The 16440-nt window shown below is 63.5% G+C and overlaps 2 protein-coding genes across 3 annotated transcripts; both read right to left on the reverse strand.

The window, feature by feature from the left end:
- Positions 1-79: 79 nt before the first annotated feature.
- UBE4A (ubiquitination factor E4A) lies at positions 80-10286 on the reverse strand. 2 transcript variants are annotated; one of them, XM_074162341.1, is made up of 19 exons: positions 10063-10286; positions 9797-9973; positions 9007-9119; positions 8290-8442; positions 8010-8169; positions 7678-7880; positions 7293-7484; positions 6330-6663; positions 5963-6089; positions 4734-5041; positions 3904-4036; positions 3128-3315; positions 2635-2735; positions 2415-2528; positions 1705-1879; positions 1438-1618; positions 1160-1307; positions 777-934; positions 80-645 (listed from the first exon to the last, which is right to left on the reverse strand). In XM_074162341.1, exons 1-19 carry the CDS (start codon positions 10181-10183, stop codon positions 507-509), a joined length of 3225 nt encoding a protein of 1074 aa, XP_074018442.1. In that variant the 5' UTR covers positions 10184-10286; the 3' UTR covers positions 80-506. The 2 variants fall into 2 exon arrangements, with proteins under 2 accessions (XP_074018442.1, XP_074018441.1); XM_074162340.1 differs by having other exon boundaries at positions 7977-8169; positions 10063-10183.
- A 3561-nt stretch (positions 10287-13847) lies between these two features.
- On the reverse strand, positions 13848-15735 carry LOC141474401 (G protein-activated inward rectifier potassium channel 3-like). The gene is made up of 3 exons (XM_074162272.1): positions 15601-15735; positions 14467-15436; positions 13848-14259 (listed from the first exon to the last, which is right to left on the reverse strand). The coding sequence occupies exons 1-3, from the start codon at positions 15733-15735 to the stop codon at positions 13973-13975; spliced, it is 1392 nt and encodes a 463-aa protein (XP_074018373.1). The 3' UTR covers positions 13848-13972.
- Between the last annotated feature and the right edge of the window lie 705 nt (positions 15736-16440).

The raw sequence follows: 16440 nt of genomic DNA on the forward strand, positions 1-16440 counted from the left end.
AGGACCCCGGGCGGGGCGGGAGCCGGGTTCGAGCCCCGCCGCTGCCGCCCCACGCGAAGGGCTTTCACCGAGCCTCACGCCAGCTCTAAGATCATCTACGTTTAATTTCCAAGGCCCCCTCCGGTCCCAGCCGCCGTCTGGGAAATCAAACCCTGCTACACAACCGGCACCGTACGGGCTGGCATGGCCGCCCCATCCCTGCCCGAATCGCCCCCGGGACACGGGGTACGGGGGTTAAACAGGCAGAGGGGGGTTTTTGGTGTCGCTGGAAAAGAGCATGAGAAAGAGAGGACCAGGGCGCCGGGCCGCCCCCGAGGCCCAAAGCTGTAGAGAGCGGAAAGTCTGAGTGTGAAAGAGCGAGTCTGGAGAGGAGAAGGCAGAAGGAGGCGGAAAAGGGAGAGTCCCAGAAGCCCCTAGCAACGCAGAACAGGGGCCAGCTGCAGGTGGGGAGTCGCAGAGCCGCGCTGCAGCCCCCGCCGGGCCTTTCTCAGGTGGGAGCCCGGGTCTCAGCTCAGCCGCTCCTCCAGCTCCTCCTTCTGCTGCTTCCGCTCTGCCAGCCACCGCTGGATCTTCTCCTTGAGCTCTGTGTTGGGTCGGATCTGGTCCATAGTGAGGGGGCTCCGGTTGAAAGGGTCCGTCTGGTCGCTGGAAGACAAAGCCGCGAGGGGATTAGGTGGGGGGTCCCAGCGGTGGAAGGAAAACAGAGGGAGGGGGACTAGGGGGAGTCAGGGGTGAGCGAGACGCATCCCCAGAAGCGCAGAGGCAGGAGGTCACACCTGAGGAGGTGCCGGGCGATCGTGGAGCGGTCAACAGTGACGCGGGAGGAGGGCAGGATCACCGGGTCCGACATCAGGGTGCTCATGATGGGGTCCAGGAACTCGTCACAGGCGTCCGCGTACGTCTCCTCCTCCTGCTGCTGCCGGTCTGCCAGAGACTGGGGGGCACAGGCTGCTTGTAGAGACTAGAGCTCCCCCTACTCTCCAGCGGGGTGTGCTCCCAACTGGGAGCTGAAGCATCTACAGGGTCCCAGCTGCCCCCCCGGAGCCCCCACTCCCAGGACTCCCCCCCCCAGCAGAGATGCTGTGGTACCCAGATGGAGAAGCACCCCAGGAACCAGCTCCACCTCGTCCCAGGGGCTGGGGCCCCCTGGGGCTCTCACCTTGATCCTCTCGGCCAGATTGCTGAAGGACACGATCATGTTGCCGGGCTTGTTGATTTTCTTCAGGACGCGGACAGTCTGGGCAAAGAGGGTGGGCGAGTACGAGCGTCCGTCCTTGGGCACCGTGGCGCAGAAGTTCTCCTCATCCCTGCGCCAGAGTGGGGGGAGAGCAAAGGGTTAAGAATCCCCAGCCACGGGGCTCTGCTGGCCCCAGCGTCCTGGCGTGGCCCCCCCGTGGCTCCCAGCTGCCCCCCTGGGGGCTCTGCCCCATCACCCACCCCAGGTTCAGGTAGATGGTGCAGATGTCGGACACCAGCTGCTGCGGCTTGAAGTCGAACTCACTGAAATCCTTCACTTTCAGAGCGCCCATTTTGGGGCCCACCAGATGTTGGAGGAAGTAGTTGAGCATGGAGATGATGCGCTCGGCCAGGAAGGGGTGCACGAACAGTGACTTGATCTCTGTCAGAGAAACCAGCAGCTCCCATGGCAGCCCCCTCGCCCTCCCAGAGCCCCCAGACCCCGCTGGGGCCGCCCCCTGGCCCTACCCGAGGTGAGGAAGGCCAGCGTGCCGATGGTCTCATTGGACATGATGTTGTGGAAGCGGGCCAGCTGCCCGAACATCTGCAGGCTGGACTCCTTCTCCCGCCGCGCCTCTGGGGACAGCCCGTCCCACTCCCCGCGGTCCCTCTCGATCTGCTGCACCTTGATCTTGCTGAGGTACTGCAGGGACAGCCCTCGGGGAGCGCAGGCGGGGGGTGCAGCCACGGCCACCCAGACCCGCTCAGCTCCACACCGCGCCCACGGAGGCCAACTTGGGGCACAAAAGGCCAAAAGCCACCTCGGAAAGGCCACTCGCACCCAGAACCACCCATTTCCCCCAAGACAGAGCATCCCTTTGGACCCAAACGTCCATGAACGCTCACAACCAGGCGGGCAGTACCCACAGGGCCCACCTCATCTGCCAGCCTCCAGACAAGCAGTTCTATGGGGGGGTGAGAGCTCCCCGAAAAAGCCCTTTCTGGCAGCAAAAGGCAGCTCTGAAAGGGGGAGGGACGGTCAGCGAGCACCAGGGACAGGAGGGCACCTGACTCTCGCCCAGTGAGCCCACAGAACTGCCTGTGGGGCAAAACGCCTGTGTTGAGGTAAAACACCAGTGGAAAGGCCAAGGGGACTCGCTAAAGGGAACCCTGGAGGTCGTTTAGAGCCCGAGCGCCCCCAGAGCCGGGCCCTGGCACCGCCCCACGCCCACCCCCACCTGGATGGCCTCATCCAGCAGGAAAATGGCATCGTTCATCAGCAGGTTGAGGAAGCGCAGGAAGAGTGGGGGGTTCATGGCCTCCAGGTTCTCTGAGGCGTAGTCAGCCAGCGCCTGCGGGAGCGAGGGGGGGTCAGGACGGGGCTCAGCCGGGCACGGAGCCACACACGCAGTTACACGCGTGCTCTGGTGCTTACGTACATATGTATGTGCGACTCACCTTGATGCTGTGTCGGTAGGAGTCAGTGCCCCACATGTACCTGAGGATGGGGTACATGGGGCGGCGGTAGTTAAACTTCTGCTCAAACTGGTGGGGGTCACCTGGGGGTGGGGCAGAGCAAGAGCGCCTCAGGGGGCAGTGGGGGGTTAACCCTTCCCCACAGCGTGTCCGACACAGACCCCTGCTCCCTGCAGCTGGCGAGACCCGGCGCTGCGCTCAGAGCTGATCCCTCTGGGACTGATCACAGGTCCCACGGGGGGTGGGGAGGACACCCCTGAGAAGCCGATTAGCCCCAGCTCTGTTGTTTCCCTTCCCAGACAAACCGCTCCACAGGAGGCAGACATCTGTAGGGACGGAGGCCGGGCTGGGACAGCCCGACACAGCCCAGAGAAGTGCAAATGGGCTCCTGTTTCCACCAACGAACTCCACACCCTGGAGATGTTCCCCTGGAGACGTCCCAGAGGGAAGAGACTGCGTCCCCTGCTGCGCTCACCGGTGAACTCGATGTCCACGAAGACCCTGATGAGGGCCTCGGCCAGCTGGGCGGCGTGGGGGTAGGAGCAGAAGACCTGCTTGCGGTGGAACACGCTGGAGACCAGGGGGTTCTGGGCCTGGTCTAAGTGAGGCATCACGGCCTCCAGCACCTCCGCCAGCTTGGCCCGCAGGTGGGGGTTCTTCATCCTGCGGGGCGGGGGGAACTCGGGCTGGCAGCAGGGACCGGACGGCAGGGACACGCTCCGGGGGCTGCGGGAGCCAAAGCCCCTGCCGGCAGGGAGCCCCAGCCCCGTCTGCCGGGGGGGTGAGAGCTGCCACCGTGAGAAACCCCTGTCTGCTCCGCCAACCCCCTCCCCCTGCTGCATTTACACATGCGCGTGTAAACAAACAGCGGGAGCCTTGCAGACGTGGCCGTGTCCGATCAGGAATAAACTCCTCACTTTTCTCCTGTGCCCTGTTGCTACGGGGGGAGCTCAGAGACACCCCAAAACACCCCCCTCCCCAGCATCCCCCAAGCGGCTCCCGCTGAGGAGGCTCCACATGGTGCCACCAAAGGGGTTCAGACACGGAACGCCCCTGGCCCTCGGGTGAGCCCTGGCCCTCAGGCACCCACTGTGCCCCCCAGGCGGAATTCAGGGTTTCCCAAGGGAATGACCACTCACTGGTGTCTGACCCGCACCCCAACCAATCCCCCATCTGACCCCCACCCCAAACACCCCGACAACCTCCGTCTGTGCTCCCCATGGTCCTGTGCCCCCCCGGGGCCGCCCGCACCTTTCCACGTCGCCCATGAAGACGGTGATGAAGTGCAGGACGTGCTGCAGGGAGTCAGCACAGCTCTCCAGGACGTCATCAGCAAAACGCCGCAGGAAAATGAAGAAGTCGCCCAGGTTATCAGCGAAGAACTCTGCCGGCAGAGAGCGGGGGTGAGCTCCTCCGGCCCCCCAACAGCTCTCCTGCAGCACCCCAACCCCCACGGGGCTCCCAGGGGGTGCGTCCGAGCCCCGCGGTGGGGAGGGATCCCCAGTCTGATGGGACTCGTAGTGCACAGGGCTCACTGTGCACTCCCGGCTCCCCGGGAGTCTGATCCCACAGCGTGGCACAAAAGGGCTCCAGGGAAGGGAGTCTCCAGCCAACGGGAACAGTTTGGTGTGAGGGGAGAACAGTGACTCCGTAAGGGATTTGGTGGAACCGTGCAGGCCAGCAGGGAGTGGGATCAATGCCCTCAGAGAACGTCCCCTCAAAGAGCCCCAGGTTTTGCAGTGACCCTCTCCAGAGGGAACACTCTACGCCAAGGAAGATGCTGCCCATTGTAGCCCCGCACAGAGAAGCGCTTCCTCACACAGATCTCCCAGGGCTCCTCCCGAGGGACCAGCAGCAGCCCCTCAGGGGACTGGGACTCCTGGCCCCGCTGCTGGTGGTTCTGAGGCAGGGGCTGACCCTCCCCGCGCTGCCTCGCACCAGGGGAACCCCTGGGACCCTCCTTTCCTCGGGGAAGGGGACACCCATGTGCCAGAGCCCCGTGCAGAGCTGGGTGAGGAAAGCAGCGTCACTGAGCAGCTTGGGGGACACGGACAGACAGATGGACAGATGGACGAGCTCACCGGGCACATAGGCCAAGGCGCTGTTTTCCACCCGGGGCAGCGGGAAGGTGAGCTCCAGGGGCTCAGTGCCCCGGTTGCCCATGGCCAGCTGGACCAGCAGCACCGCCATGGAGACCTGCAGGTTCAGGCAGTGCTGTAGCATCTGGGGCTCTGTCATGGCCGTCTTGGTGGAGAGATAGATGGTCATCAGGCGTTCGAACTGCTCCCGCAGGCCCTCGGCTGCTGGGCTGGAGCTCTGCTGGGCCTCGCGCCACGCCACTTGCAGGCGGTGGAGGCTTTGGTTTATCTTCACCATCTGGTCGTGCAGCCTGCCCAGGAGAGGAGGAGGAGACGATGGGAGAGGTTTGTGCCTTCTCACCGAGCGCCTCAGCACCAAGCTTTTACCCTGTGGCCAGAGACCACTCTGTCCAGCGAGTCCCAGCCCTTCCCCGCGGGTACCAGGCCCGGGGAGCAGCGATGGGGAGTCCTTAAGAGACAAGAGCTGGGGCTCGGGCAAACACCAGAGTGTGCCGAGGAGCCACAGCCTCCCAGAGCGGCCCCATCAACCAGTGACCACAGCAAAGCCCTCAGCAGGGCCACGGACAAGGAGCCCGCACACCCACGAACCCGCTGGGGCTGCGGAGGTGAGTGATGTGGCCAGTGTGAGACGCCTGCCGGGTGGCACCTCCAGTCTCCCAGCAACCAGCCCCCGCACAACTGTCTCCCCTATTTCTATCTTTAGAGAGTAGAGCGGGAGGGGACGCGTGGGTCAGCGCTGACCTCACAGTCTCCAGGCAACCATTTCCTGAGAAAAACCAGGTGTTCTGGTGCCTAGAACAGCCACCCCGCTCTGCTGCAGGCAGGACCCCTGGGTGGGGGCAGTGCAGGGACCCCCGGCAGCGGCTCTGCCCCCCAGGAGAGACCCAAGACACCAGCAGCTGGTTCCCCAAGGGGATGGGAGGAACCGTGCACCCCACGGACACCCGGCCCTTATGTGTCTATAAGCAAGGTGGTGCCCAGGGGCCTGTGAGGGGTGACTGCAAGCACCAGGGGACAATGTTCTTTCCAGGACAGTTCGCCTGAGGCTCAGACATCAGCTCCCCACTCCATGTTCTGGGCATTTGCTGAGCATTCCTGTGGCCGTGCGTGGGCAGCACACAGCACCAGGAGCTCTCTCATCATTTATCTCATTATTTATCTTGTTACTGACCCCACACGCTCTCAGCCCGGACACGGGGAGCAGCCGGTACCTGTGGAACCCCAGGTGCAGGGTGTACTGGGTGAGGACCAGGTTCTCCGTCACCAGGTTGTAGCTGTTGGCAAACTCCGGCTCCTGCTCGCTGATGGCGGGGATCAAACATGTCTCCTTCTCCAAACCTGGAGGAGAAGCAGCTCCGTGACACGTCAGCCCCGACCCTGGAAGGGAGAGCTCTGGAGGGACCCCCCGGAGACACGCAACACCCGCTGGTGACACCAGTGCTTGCTTTGTTTCCAGCTCCCCCTTGCTCCTCTCTGGTCACTCTGACTCTCCCTCACTGGCAGACACGGAGGAGGCACTACAGGAGGGGTGAGGACCCCAGGAGACCCCTTTCTCGCGCCCCCCAGGTCTGGGCGCACCTTTCATGTGCACGTTCTTGCTCCTCCTCTCCTCCTCATTGAGCTCCTTGAGGGCGCAGTAGGTGGGGTTGAAGGTGAGGAGCCGGGGGGAGCCGGGCTTGCAGAAGGGCTGGCAGAGCCGCAGCAGCGCGGCCCCCAGCCCCAGGAAGAGGGCATCGGAGGCGAACATCTGGAAGAAGATCTCGGGCATCTGATTGGCCCAGATCTTGGTGCGGCCGGCGTTGGCGTGGAGGCAGTTCCCCAGCCAGGAAAGCAGCCGGTGCTTCGTCTCGGGAGATAACTGCAGCAGGTTCTTCAGCAGCTGGTAGATCTTCTCATGGAACTGGGCCATGAACTGGTGCAGGGAAGAGGAGTCACTGGTGGGATTGTTCCTTTGCCTCTCCCACCTGGGCAAGTCACCCAGGACGCCTCCACCCACCCCACCGCAAAGCCCTGGGCCGGCATCAGAAAACGTTCAGGGACACACTCAGAGCACTCTCAAGCTGCTCCCATGGGGGTAAACCCAAAATCCACGTTTTTGGCAGCAACAGCGACCCCGAAAGAACTGGAGGAGCCCTCTCGGTGCCTGGTTCCACCCCCGAGTTCCCTCCTGCGTTTGCTCCCGACCCCTATCCTCACTCACAGAAACCCCTCAGCTGGGGCAGGGAGAGAGAACCTCCCCTGTCCCTCTCTGCCGGGGGGCCAATTAGCCCCTTAATTACAGGGCAGGGACTGACAAGGATTTCCTGTCAGGTACAGCACCGAGGGGGGATTGCCCTTCCCTCACACCTCAGGTTCCACCTGCCTGGGGACGGGGGTGACACCCTCCCCCCATCACAGCCAGAGAATCCCACATGGCTGGAGCCTCCTGAGGCACCACCCACATCATTAAAGAGCCGATGGTGGAGCCCAAGCCCCCATATCCCGCCTTTAGCCCTCAGGCCACTAAGCCAGGGGGAGCGGGACCCCCACGCTGCAGCCCACCTGGTGGATGTTGGATTCCTGCACCTTGATCTCCTGGGGGCTAGACCGGGCCGGGTTCAGGAAGTAGCCATGGTTCTCCACCACCCCGGGGGTCTTCAGCAAGCAGGAGATGTTGAGCACGGTGCCCAACAGGGTCTTCTGGTACATCTGCCCATTGCTGGGGTCCTTGGGCTGGATGTAGCCGGCAAAAACCTACAGGACACAGCAGGACGTGGGGGCGGTTCCACAAAATCCCAGAAAAACCCACACCCGAGGGGTTTGGGATGGGGAAGAGCATCCACACGGGGTGTCGCTGCTGTCACACCGAGCTCCTGGCTCTGACTGCAAGAGAAGAGAGCCCATGAACGTCCCCTGCGAGGGGCTGCGGGGCAGGGGGGGCACCCACCTTGGCTGTGTCCTTCTGCCGGGTGAAGTAGAGCAGCACATCGAGGTAGGAGTAGAGCAGCATCTGGCAGAGCTCCAGGTCCTTCACTCGGCTCAGCAAGATGTCAAACACGGGGACCATCACCTCCCCGAAGGTCCGCACCTCCTCGTCCCCTGTCAGGGCCTCTATCACCTCCTCCAGGAACTCTGTCACCTCCTCGAAGTCTAACGAGGGGAGTGAGGCTGTTACCAACACCGCTCACTGCAGCCCTCGCTTGTAGCAACAAGCCAGAACATTCCCCCCACGAGCTGTAACGCAGCACAATGGCGGCAGGGCGACCCCCCGGCACTTACGCCCCCCTCTCAGCGCCTCCAGCATCAGCTCCACCAGCTGCTCATAGACGTTCTGGTCAACATAGATCTCGGGGGTGAGGAGGACGGTGCGGGTGTTGGACACGGTCAGGTTGCGGCAGCGCACAGCGAAGGGCAGCAGGTTCTCCGGCACCTTGGTGATCTGCGCAGGGAGAGGGAGACAGAGCTTGGGCCCAGCGGCCGCTTCTGGCCCCCAAAACCCCCATCTCAGCACAGAAACGGGGGCGATGAAGCCCTCGCCTTCCCCTGAAGGCGCTCCCACCTCTTCCCTGGCCCTCTGGAAGCAGGCGTAGAGGTAGCGCAGGATCTGCCTCTCCCCGGCATCCCGGTCGGCCGAGAGGTTCTGGGTGCCGCTGGGCGTCATGTGGATGAGGTGGTTGCCCGGCTCCGGCAGCAGCAGACGGGTGAAGAGGGCCTGGGCCAGGGACAGCGGGACACGGCCCCACGGAGGGACAGGCCCCCCGGGGAAAGCAGCCCTGGGTCACCACGGGCTGAATGGTTTCTGCTAGGAAGGGCTGTCCGTGTCCCCCCAGGGCCCCCACGCTGAACAACTTCTGTGCCCTCCAAGAGCCACGGCAGCCCCAAAGGAGTCTCCATCACCATGGAACCCAGAGTGATGGCATCCTGGGAACCTACAGCCACAGGCGCGGCTGCAGAAGCAGCCGAGTGTGTGGGAGCACCCATCACTTTGCTCGGTGGGGCAGGAGATGGCTCACTGCCCCCCCACCAGCAGCACCTGCCCCCCAACACCCCGTCCAGGGCGCGTTTGTTCCCTTCCCATCCCTAGCCCAAGCCCCTGCAGCCCCTGGGAGAGGCGGGGGCTCCGGACAGCACCTTCTGCCCCTTTCCCACCCCAAAACCCTGGGGCTGTTTCCAGCGGCCGCAGCCCCTGGCTCTGGGGAACAGACTGTGTCCCCGAGATGTCCCCCGGCTCTGCAAGGAATGTTCCTGCCCCCATCCCCAGGGCCACCGGCTGTACCTGCTCCACGTTGTCCATGTCCAGCCAGTCCTGCTCCTCCAGCTCGGCAGCCAGCTCCTCCAGGTAGACACAGCGTGCCGGGATCCCGTTCCCGCTCTTCATGCTGGGGTCGCCTGGGAACAGCCCAGTTTTACCCAAACCCACGGAGAACGTGCCGGCGGAACCGGTGGTCAGTGCTGCCTCCCCCCTCCCAGCGCTCCCCTCCCACCTCGGGGGGCCCAGGGTCCCTTTGGGGGCATCCCAAGGCAGGGTGTGGGGCTGTGGGGCAGTTTGGGGGGGTCCTGGGCAATTCCTGTGTCCTGTTATGATTTGTGAGGAAAGACGGTTGATACGGGAAAGGACTACTGTTGACAGTCACAGCTCGGTGCAACCGGGGGTCGTTACCAAGAACCTTCTGGCCCTTCCCGGTGCCTTAGGGCTGTCCCTTCCCCGTCCCTTTCCTGTTCCCGTTGGTCCCAGCGGCACTGAGAGCGGGGAGGGAGCTGCTCTGGAACCAAAGGGGCCCTTTGGCAGCCTCGGGGGGCTCCTCCCAAAGCTTTCAGTGGCCCCTGACAGCGGGGGGGAGCGCCCCAAGGCCTGTTCCCGGCCCCAGGAGCTGCCTCTGAGCCGAGGATGCTCTGACAGCCCGGGGACCCTCTGACAGCCCAGCGCCGAGCGGGAGGAAGCACCGGCCCCCCCGAGCCGGGCTCTCAAAGCCGTGTTTGCCCCCTCCCCCCCCGCCTGGGGCCGGTAGCGGTGGCGATCCCCGGCTGCGCGCCCCCGGGGGTGCGCCCGTCCCCCCCCGGCTCACTGTTGTCGAGGGTGATGAGGAAGATGCGCTGGATCATGTGGTTGGTGTTGAGCCGCTGGCAGAGCTCCCGCTGCGAGCGGAAGGCGCGGCTGATCTCCGCCGCCGAGTACTCGCCCTCGTCCAGGCTCTCCGAGACGCTGTTGTCCGAGTCATCCTGCCCGCCCGCCGGCTCCTCGCCTGCGGCGGCCAGACGGGGCTCAGCGCCAGCACCGGGACCGGCGGGGAGCGGGGAGGGGGGGGGGGGGAGGCCCCGCCGCCCCCTTTACCTGCGGGCGGCCGCCGGCGGAGCTGCTGCCCGGCGGCGAAGTGCTTGGCGTCGGCGAGGGAACCGAAGAGCGCGGCGAAGGGGTTGCCGGAGATGCTGTTGTTGTTCTCCTGGTCGGTCATGGCCCCTCAGCGCCGCGCCATGGGCCGGGGGGGGCTCCGGGAGCGGGACCAGCCCCACCGCTCGCCTCCGCCCGCGGCCCCGCGGCGCCACCGGAACTGCGTCATCGCCGCGCGCCGGAATCCGTCGCTCTTCAGCGAGGGGACACGGAGCGGCAGCGCCCCCCGGCGGCGGGGGGCGGCGGGGGGGTCGGGGAAGACACCGGGACACCGCCCCCCCCCAAACCACCTCCCCGCCGGGTGTCCGAGCGGGGGAGAGGGGCCGGACCGGGGAAACTTTTGAATATTAATGACATGTAAATGAGGTCATTAACATGCAAATTATGCAAATGTCATGCTGGATGATAATTAATATGCAAAATTATTCAGGTCTCATTTGCATTTATAAATGCCTGTTTGCAGTTGCGTAATGAGATTAAATATCGCGGTTTTTTTTTTTTTAATTTTTCTTTTTTTTTTTTTGTTGTTGTTGTTGTTTTGGTTTTTTTTGTTATAAAGTTTCTGGTTTGGGGCGGTTTTGGGAATTTGGGAAAAAAAAAAAACCAGAGAAAAAAAATAGGGAAAAAACCTCCGGGACGGCGGGGGGGGAAGGGGGGGCAGGGGCAGCTCCGCGTGAAAACTAGCCCCACCCGCTGTGGGACGCAGGGAGATGCGGGGGAGGGGGAGAGGAATTTGGGGGGGGGGGGGGGGAGGATTGGGAGGGGGGTGGTAAAGTGTGGGGCTGGGAGTCCCTCTTGGGGGGAGGGAGGGGAGTTTGGGAAATGTGTGGGGCTGGGAGATGCGTGGGGCCAGGGAGTAGTTGCGGGGGCGGGGGGAGGGGGGACGGACGGGGTGGGGTTGGGGGGGCGCAGGATGTTGCGTGGGGCTGGGGGACAGAGGAAGACCATCCTGGCTGAGCAGGAGCTTCGGCTGGAGCGCAGGAACAAAAAGGAACGTTCCTGGACTCTGGAGAAGGGGGCCGGCAACTTCTGAGGAATATCAAGAGGCGGTGACTCTACGCAGGGGGAAAATTTGACCGGCAAAGGCTTAACCAGAATCCAGCTTGGGCACCATGGTTAAAGACAACACGAAAAGGGTTTGTGGTTTTTTTTTTTTTTAAGTATCTGAACAGAAAAAGGAAGGCTAGGGACAATGTAGGCCCTCTGACGAATGAGGCGCGTGCCCTGGTGGTGGAAGAGACAGAGAAGGCAGAGTTGCTGAATTCCTTCTTTGCTTCGGTCTTCGCTGCCAAAGCTGCCCCTCATGAATCCCAGACCCTGGAGACGAGGGGGGAGGTCTGGAGAGAGGAGGACTTTCCCTCTCTTGGGGAGGACTGGGTTAGAGACCACTTGGCCAAACTGGACATCCATAAGTCCATGGGCCCTGATGGGATGCGCCCACGAGTGCTGACAGAACTGGCAGATGTTACTGCTGAGCCACTCGCCATCATCTTCAAAAGGTCATTGAGAACAGGAGAGGTGCCTGAGGACTGGAGGAATGCCAATATCACTCCAATCTACAAAAAGGGCAAGAAGGAGGACCCAGGGAACTACAGGCCAATTAGTCTCAGCTCTGTCCCTGGGAAAATAATGGCAGCGACTTACTTATTCTGGATGTCATCTCCAAACACATTGAAGATCAAGAAGTTATTGGAAGTGGTCAACACGGATTTACCAAGGGTAAATCATGCTTGACCAATCTGATTGATAGCCTTCTGTTGTTACAACTGGATGGCTGGATGAGGGGAGAGCAGCAGATGTCATCTACCTTGACTTCAGCAAGGCTTTTGACATTGTCTCCCATAACATCCTCCTTAGAAAATTAAGGAAGTGTGGGCTAGATGAGGGGGCAGTGAGGTGGATTGAGAGCTGGCTGTGTGACAGAACTCAGAGGGTTGTAATTAATGGAGCAGGGTCGAGTTGGAGGCCTGTAGCCAGTGGTGTCCCTCAGGGCTCAATACTCAGCCCGGTCCTGTTCAACATATTCATCAATGACCTGGATGAGGGGACAGAGTGTATCCTCAGCAAGTTCGCTGATGATACCAAACTGGGAGGGCTGGCCGACACTCCAGAGGGCTGTGCCGCCATCCAGCATGACCTGGACAGGCTGGAGAGCTGGGCAGAGAAGAACCTCATGAGGTTCAACGAGGGCAAGTGTAGGGTCCTGTACCTGGGGAGGAAGAACCCCAGGCACCAATATATGCTAGGGATGGATTTTCTGGAAAGCACTACTGAGGAGAAGGATCTGGGAGTCCTGGTGGACAGCAAACTTTCCATGAGCCAACAGTGTGCCCTTGTGGCCAAGAGGGCCAATGGGATCCTGGGCTGCATAGGGAAGAGTGTGGCCAGTAGGTCGAGGGAGGTCATTCTCCCCCTCTACTCTGCACTGGTGAGGCCACAACTGGAATACTGCATCCAGTTCTGGGCTCCCCAATTCAAGAGGGATAGGGAACTACTGGAAAGAGTCCAGCGAAGGGCAACAAAGATGATTAAGGGATTGGAGCATCTCCCTTATGAGGAAAGGCTGAGAGAGCTGGGGCTCTTTAGCCTGGAGAAGAGAAGGCTGAGGGGAGACCTTATCTATGTTTACAAGTACCTAAAGGGTGGGTTGAAGGAGGATGGAGCCAGACTCTTTTCAGTGGTTTCCAGTGAGAGGACGAGGGGCAACGGGCACAGGCTGGAACATGGGAAGTTCCATTCAAACATGAGGAGAAACTTCTTTCCGGTGAGGGTGGCAGAGCCCTGGAACAGGCTGCCCAGGGAGGTGGTGGAGTCCCCTTCTCTGGAGATCTTCAAGGTCTGCCTGGATGCTCCTGAGTGATGTGCTCTGGGCAACCCTGCTTCGGCGGGGGGGGTTGGACTGGATGGTCTCTAGAGGTCCCTTCCAACTCTGACAATTCCCCGATTCCCTGATTCCGGGGGTCAATATAACTACAGCTCCCGTCCTGCCGCGGGGCGGGGCGCCCGCAGCTGTCACTCAGCGCGGCGGGGCGGGGCCAGCGGCGGCTGAGCCAATGGGACGCGGCGGGGCGGGGACAGCCGCTATAAAAGGCGCTGCTCGGCGGCGGGTCCTGGCCGCGGGGGCGGCCTCAAGGAGTGGGGGGTTGTTGCAGGGCCGGGGCTCGGCTCGTGGGGCAGGAGCGGGGCAGAGGCGCTTCCCGCCGGCCGTGACCCACCAGTGCCACCCCCTGCCCTGGGCAGAGACACCTCCCACCAGATCAGGTTGCTCCAAGCCCCCTCCAACCTGGCCTTGAACCCCTCCAGGGATGGGGCAGCCACAGCTTCTCTGGGCAACCTGGGCCAGGCTCTCACCACCCTCACAGCAAAGAAGTTCTTCCCCACATCTCATCTCAATCTCCCCTCTTTCAGTGTCAAACCCTTCCCCCTCCTCCTAGGGCTCCCCTCCCTCATCCAGAGTCCCTCCCCAGCTTTCCTGGAGCCCCTTTAGGGACTGGAAGGGGCTCCAAGATCTCCCCGGAGTCTTCTCTTCTCCAGGCTGAACCCCCCCAACTCTCTCAGCCTGTCCTCACAGCAGAGGGGCTCCAGCCCTCCCAGCGTCTCAGGGGCCTCCTCAGGTCCATGTGCTGATGTTGGTGGCCCAAGGGCAGCACTGGAGGCGTGTGTGTCACTGCCCCATGTTGCACAAAGATGACACAAACCACTCAGTGATTTTTGTGTGTTTTTCTTTTAATGGAGAGACTTCACTCCTGCCCGGTCCCTCCTTAGGGAGGAGCAACTGACCCCCTGGGGTGATGCCCCGTGGCCATGGCCGGGGGGTGGGGGTAGGCTATGGCACTGTGGGACCCCGGGGGGGTCAGTCCGTGTCCCACGGCTCCGGCGGCTCCTCCCGGCGCTGCCCGGTGCCCGGTGGCCGTGGCGGCAGGAGCTGGTCCCAGCAGAGGCCAAGTGGCAGCGGCTGCAGCTCCTGCCGCTCCTGCAGCTCCTTGGCGCTGGCTGCCGGCGTCTGCACCTCGAAGGTCATCTCGAAGCGGCTGTAGTCCACGTGGAAGGCCCCCTTCTCCAGGGACATGCAGGGCTCGAAGCGGTACCCCCATAGGATCTCGTCCTCCGTGTAGGAGGTGCGGGCTTGGCACGTCATCCCTGCCCCGGGACACGGGCTGAGCAGGGCAGGGGACAACGGGGGGGGAAGGGGACAACGCGGGGGGAAGGGACAATGGGGGGCTCCCGGGCACGGGGCACCATCACTGGTTTCAGCCCTGGCCACCTCTTCCCGGGATGCTGGTCCCTGAGCCCAGCTGGACCCCATGGTGGCCACCCATCCCCTCCCACCCCCTGGCCCCTCCTCACCTGTGGCCTCCACGATGCCCTCAAGGATGATGATAATCTCAAACTGCTCGCGGCGCAGGGACTCAGCTGAGAGGTCCCAGAAGGGGCTACGGCAGTCGATGACGTGGCAGACGATCTGGGGCTCCACCAGGAAGAGCCGGTCCTCCCCCGTTTCATAGCCCAGGTTGAGCTCCGACTGCTCCAGCGGGATGAACTCCCCCTCTGCCGTCTGCCGTGACTTGATGAGCTTGGCGCGGATCTTGGCGTCCACCATGTGGCTGTCCCGCAGGTCCCCCACTCGGAACATGAGGCAGAGCTGCTCGTCCCGCCGGGAGATGACGCAGTTCTTGCTGAAGATGAGGGTCTGGGCGCGCTTCTTGGGGCGGGAGATCTTGACGAACATGCAGCCCACCATGAGGGCATCGATCATGGAGCCCACGATGGACTGGGCCATGAGGAGGATGACGCCCTCGGCGCAGTCAGCTGTCACCATGCGGGCGCCGTAGCCGATGGTGCGCTGGCTCTCCACTGAGAAGAGCAGGGCCGAGACGAAGCCGTCCACGTTCTGGATGCAGGCCCTCCAGGAAGGGTCCCCCCGGTGCGCCACGTCCCCCCGCGCCCAGGCGTCCAGGAAGTAGACGGTGCCGAAGGCCACCCAGGTGAGGATGTAGCACATCATGAAGACGAAGAGGAACCAACGGTACTTGAGGTCCACGATGGTGGTGAAGATGTCCGAGAGGAACCGCTTCTTCTCCTGGATGTTGCCCAGGTTCACCTGGCACTTGCCCACCTTGGTGACGTAGCGCTGCCGCTGCCGCTTGCCCCCCTGGGCCACTGGACCCTCCTCCTCCAGCAGCCGCCGCCGCCGCCCCGGGGGTCCTTCAGGGGTCCGGCTGCGGGTCCCAGGGAGCGGGGGCCAGCGGGTGGCCGGTGTGCAGCGGGGGGGGTCGCTGGGACGGTGCGGGGTGGCTGGGGAGGGCTCCCCACCTCCCTGGGGTGGGGAGGGGTGGTTTGGCATTGGGAGGCTCCTCTCCTCTGCCGGGAGGGCTGGGGGCTCATGCTGCAGGGTGGGAGGGAGCCGGTGGGTGAGGCGTGGCCACTGGGCACCGCCGCCCCCCCCGAGGGACCCCCAAGCCGGGGTGGGGGGAGCCATACCTTCTGGGGGAAGGTGCCGTAGTGGCTGGTGTGGGTGGGGGGCCGTGGCAGGTAGGGCAGCATGTGCTTGGCCGTGGGGGTCTGCGCTGGCGGCACCGAGTTGCTGCGGCCACGGGGCTCCTCAGGCACCACCATGGTGGGGGGGATCTGGGGGGGCTCAGCCCCAGGTCCTGCGTGGGGCACAAAGTGGGGGGTTGGGAAGGTGGGGGGCGGTGGACCCCCTCCCCGCCCCCCTCGGGCCAGAGCCCCCCAAAGGGGATGGGGAGGGGGTCTGGAGGGGCTGCCCCCGCAGCGTGGGCCAGTGGCAGCAGATGGCTAAGCCCATTAGTGGCCATAATTGCATTGACGAGGCCGGGAAACACGGTGGCCGCAGGAGCCCTGGCAACGGGGAACCTCCAGTGGGCTCCATGTCACCCCGAGATCCTGCACTAATTGCCAGCCCAGTAACGAGCTGCGGGCAGGGACAGGGGCCTTCCCGGTGCAGGAGATGGGGTCCCGAAATGGGGCTCCTTGGGCTGGGAATGGCCGGGTCCCCGCAGGTCACGTTCCTGGAAATGCCACCTGGAGAGCAGTGACCCCAGGGACGGGGACAAGGACGGAGAGGTGGGGCCTCTGCCTCCCTCAGGACCCTTGGTCCTGGGTGCAGCCATGGGGGACGTCAGCCCCCGGGACCACCCTCCCGTCCATCTCCCCCAGCCCTGGACCCACCTCATGTCCTGGCGGAGCGGCCTCGGGGCCAGCAAACGTCGTCCTCGGCTCTTGGCTCCCCCGGGCATCATCCCCAGGGTGGGATGGGGGTCCCTCCTGGGGGCTGGTGGGGAGGAGGGAGGGAGGGAGGGA

This window comes from Numenius arquata, chromosome 22 (genome assembly GCF_964106895.1).
Source record: "Numenius arquata chromosome 22, bNumArq3.hap1.1, whole genome shotgun sequence".
Lineage (NCBI taxonomy): Eukaryota > Metazoa > Chordata > Aves > Charadriiformes > Scolopacidae > Numenius > Numenius arquata.

Bases quoted from the DNA above. Each gene is read 5' to 3' on its own strand.
- UBE4A (XM_074162340.1), bottom strand. From the start codon at position 10,183: ATGACCGACCAGGAGAACAACAACAGCATCTCCGGCAACCCCTTCGCC. The intron at 8,443-9,006 runs GTACAGCCGGTG...TCCCTGGCCCAG, and splicing joins ACATGGACAACGTGGAGCAG to GCCCTCTTCACCCGTCTGCT. The intron at 5,042-5,962 runs GTACCGGCTGCT...TCTCCTGGGCAG, and splicing joins CTGCACCTGGGGTTCCACAG to GCTGCACGACCAGATGGTGA.
- LOC141474401 (XM_074162272.1), bottom strand. From the start codon at position 15,735: ATGGTGGTGCCTGAGGAGCCCCGTGGCCGCAGCAACTCGGTGCCGCCA. The intron at 15,437-15,600 runs GTATGGCTCCCC...TCCCCACCCCAG, and splicing joins ACGGCACCTTCCCCCAGAAG to GGAGGTGGGGAGCCCTCCCC. The intron at 14,260-14,466 runs GTGAGGAGGGGC...GTCCCGGGGCAG, and splicing joins GGGCATCGTGGAGGCCACAG to GGATGACGTGCCAAGCCCGC.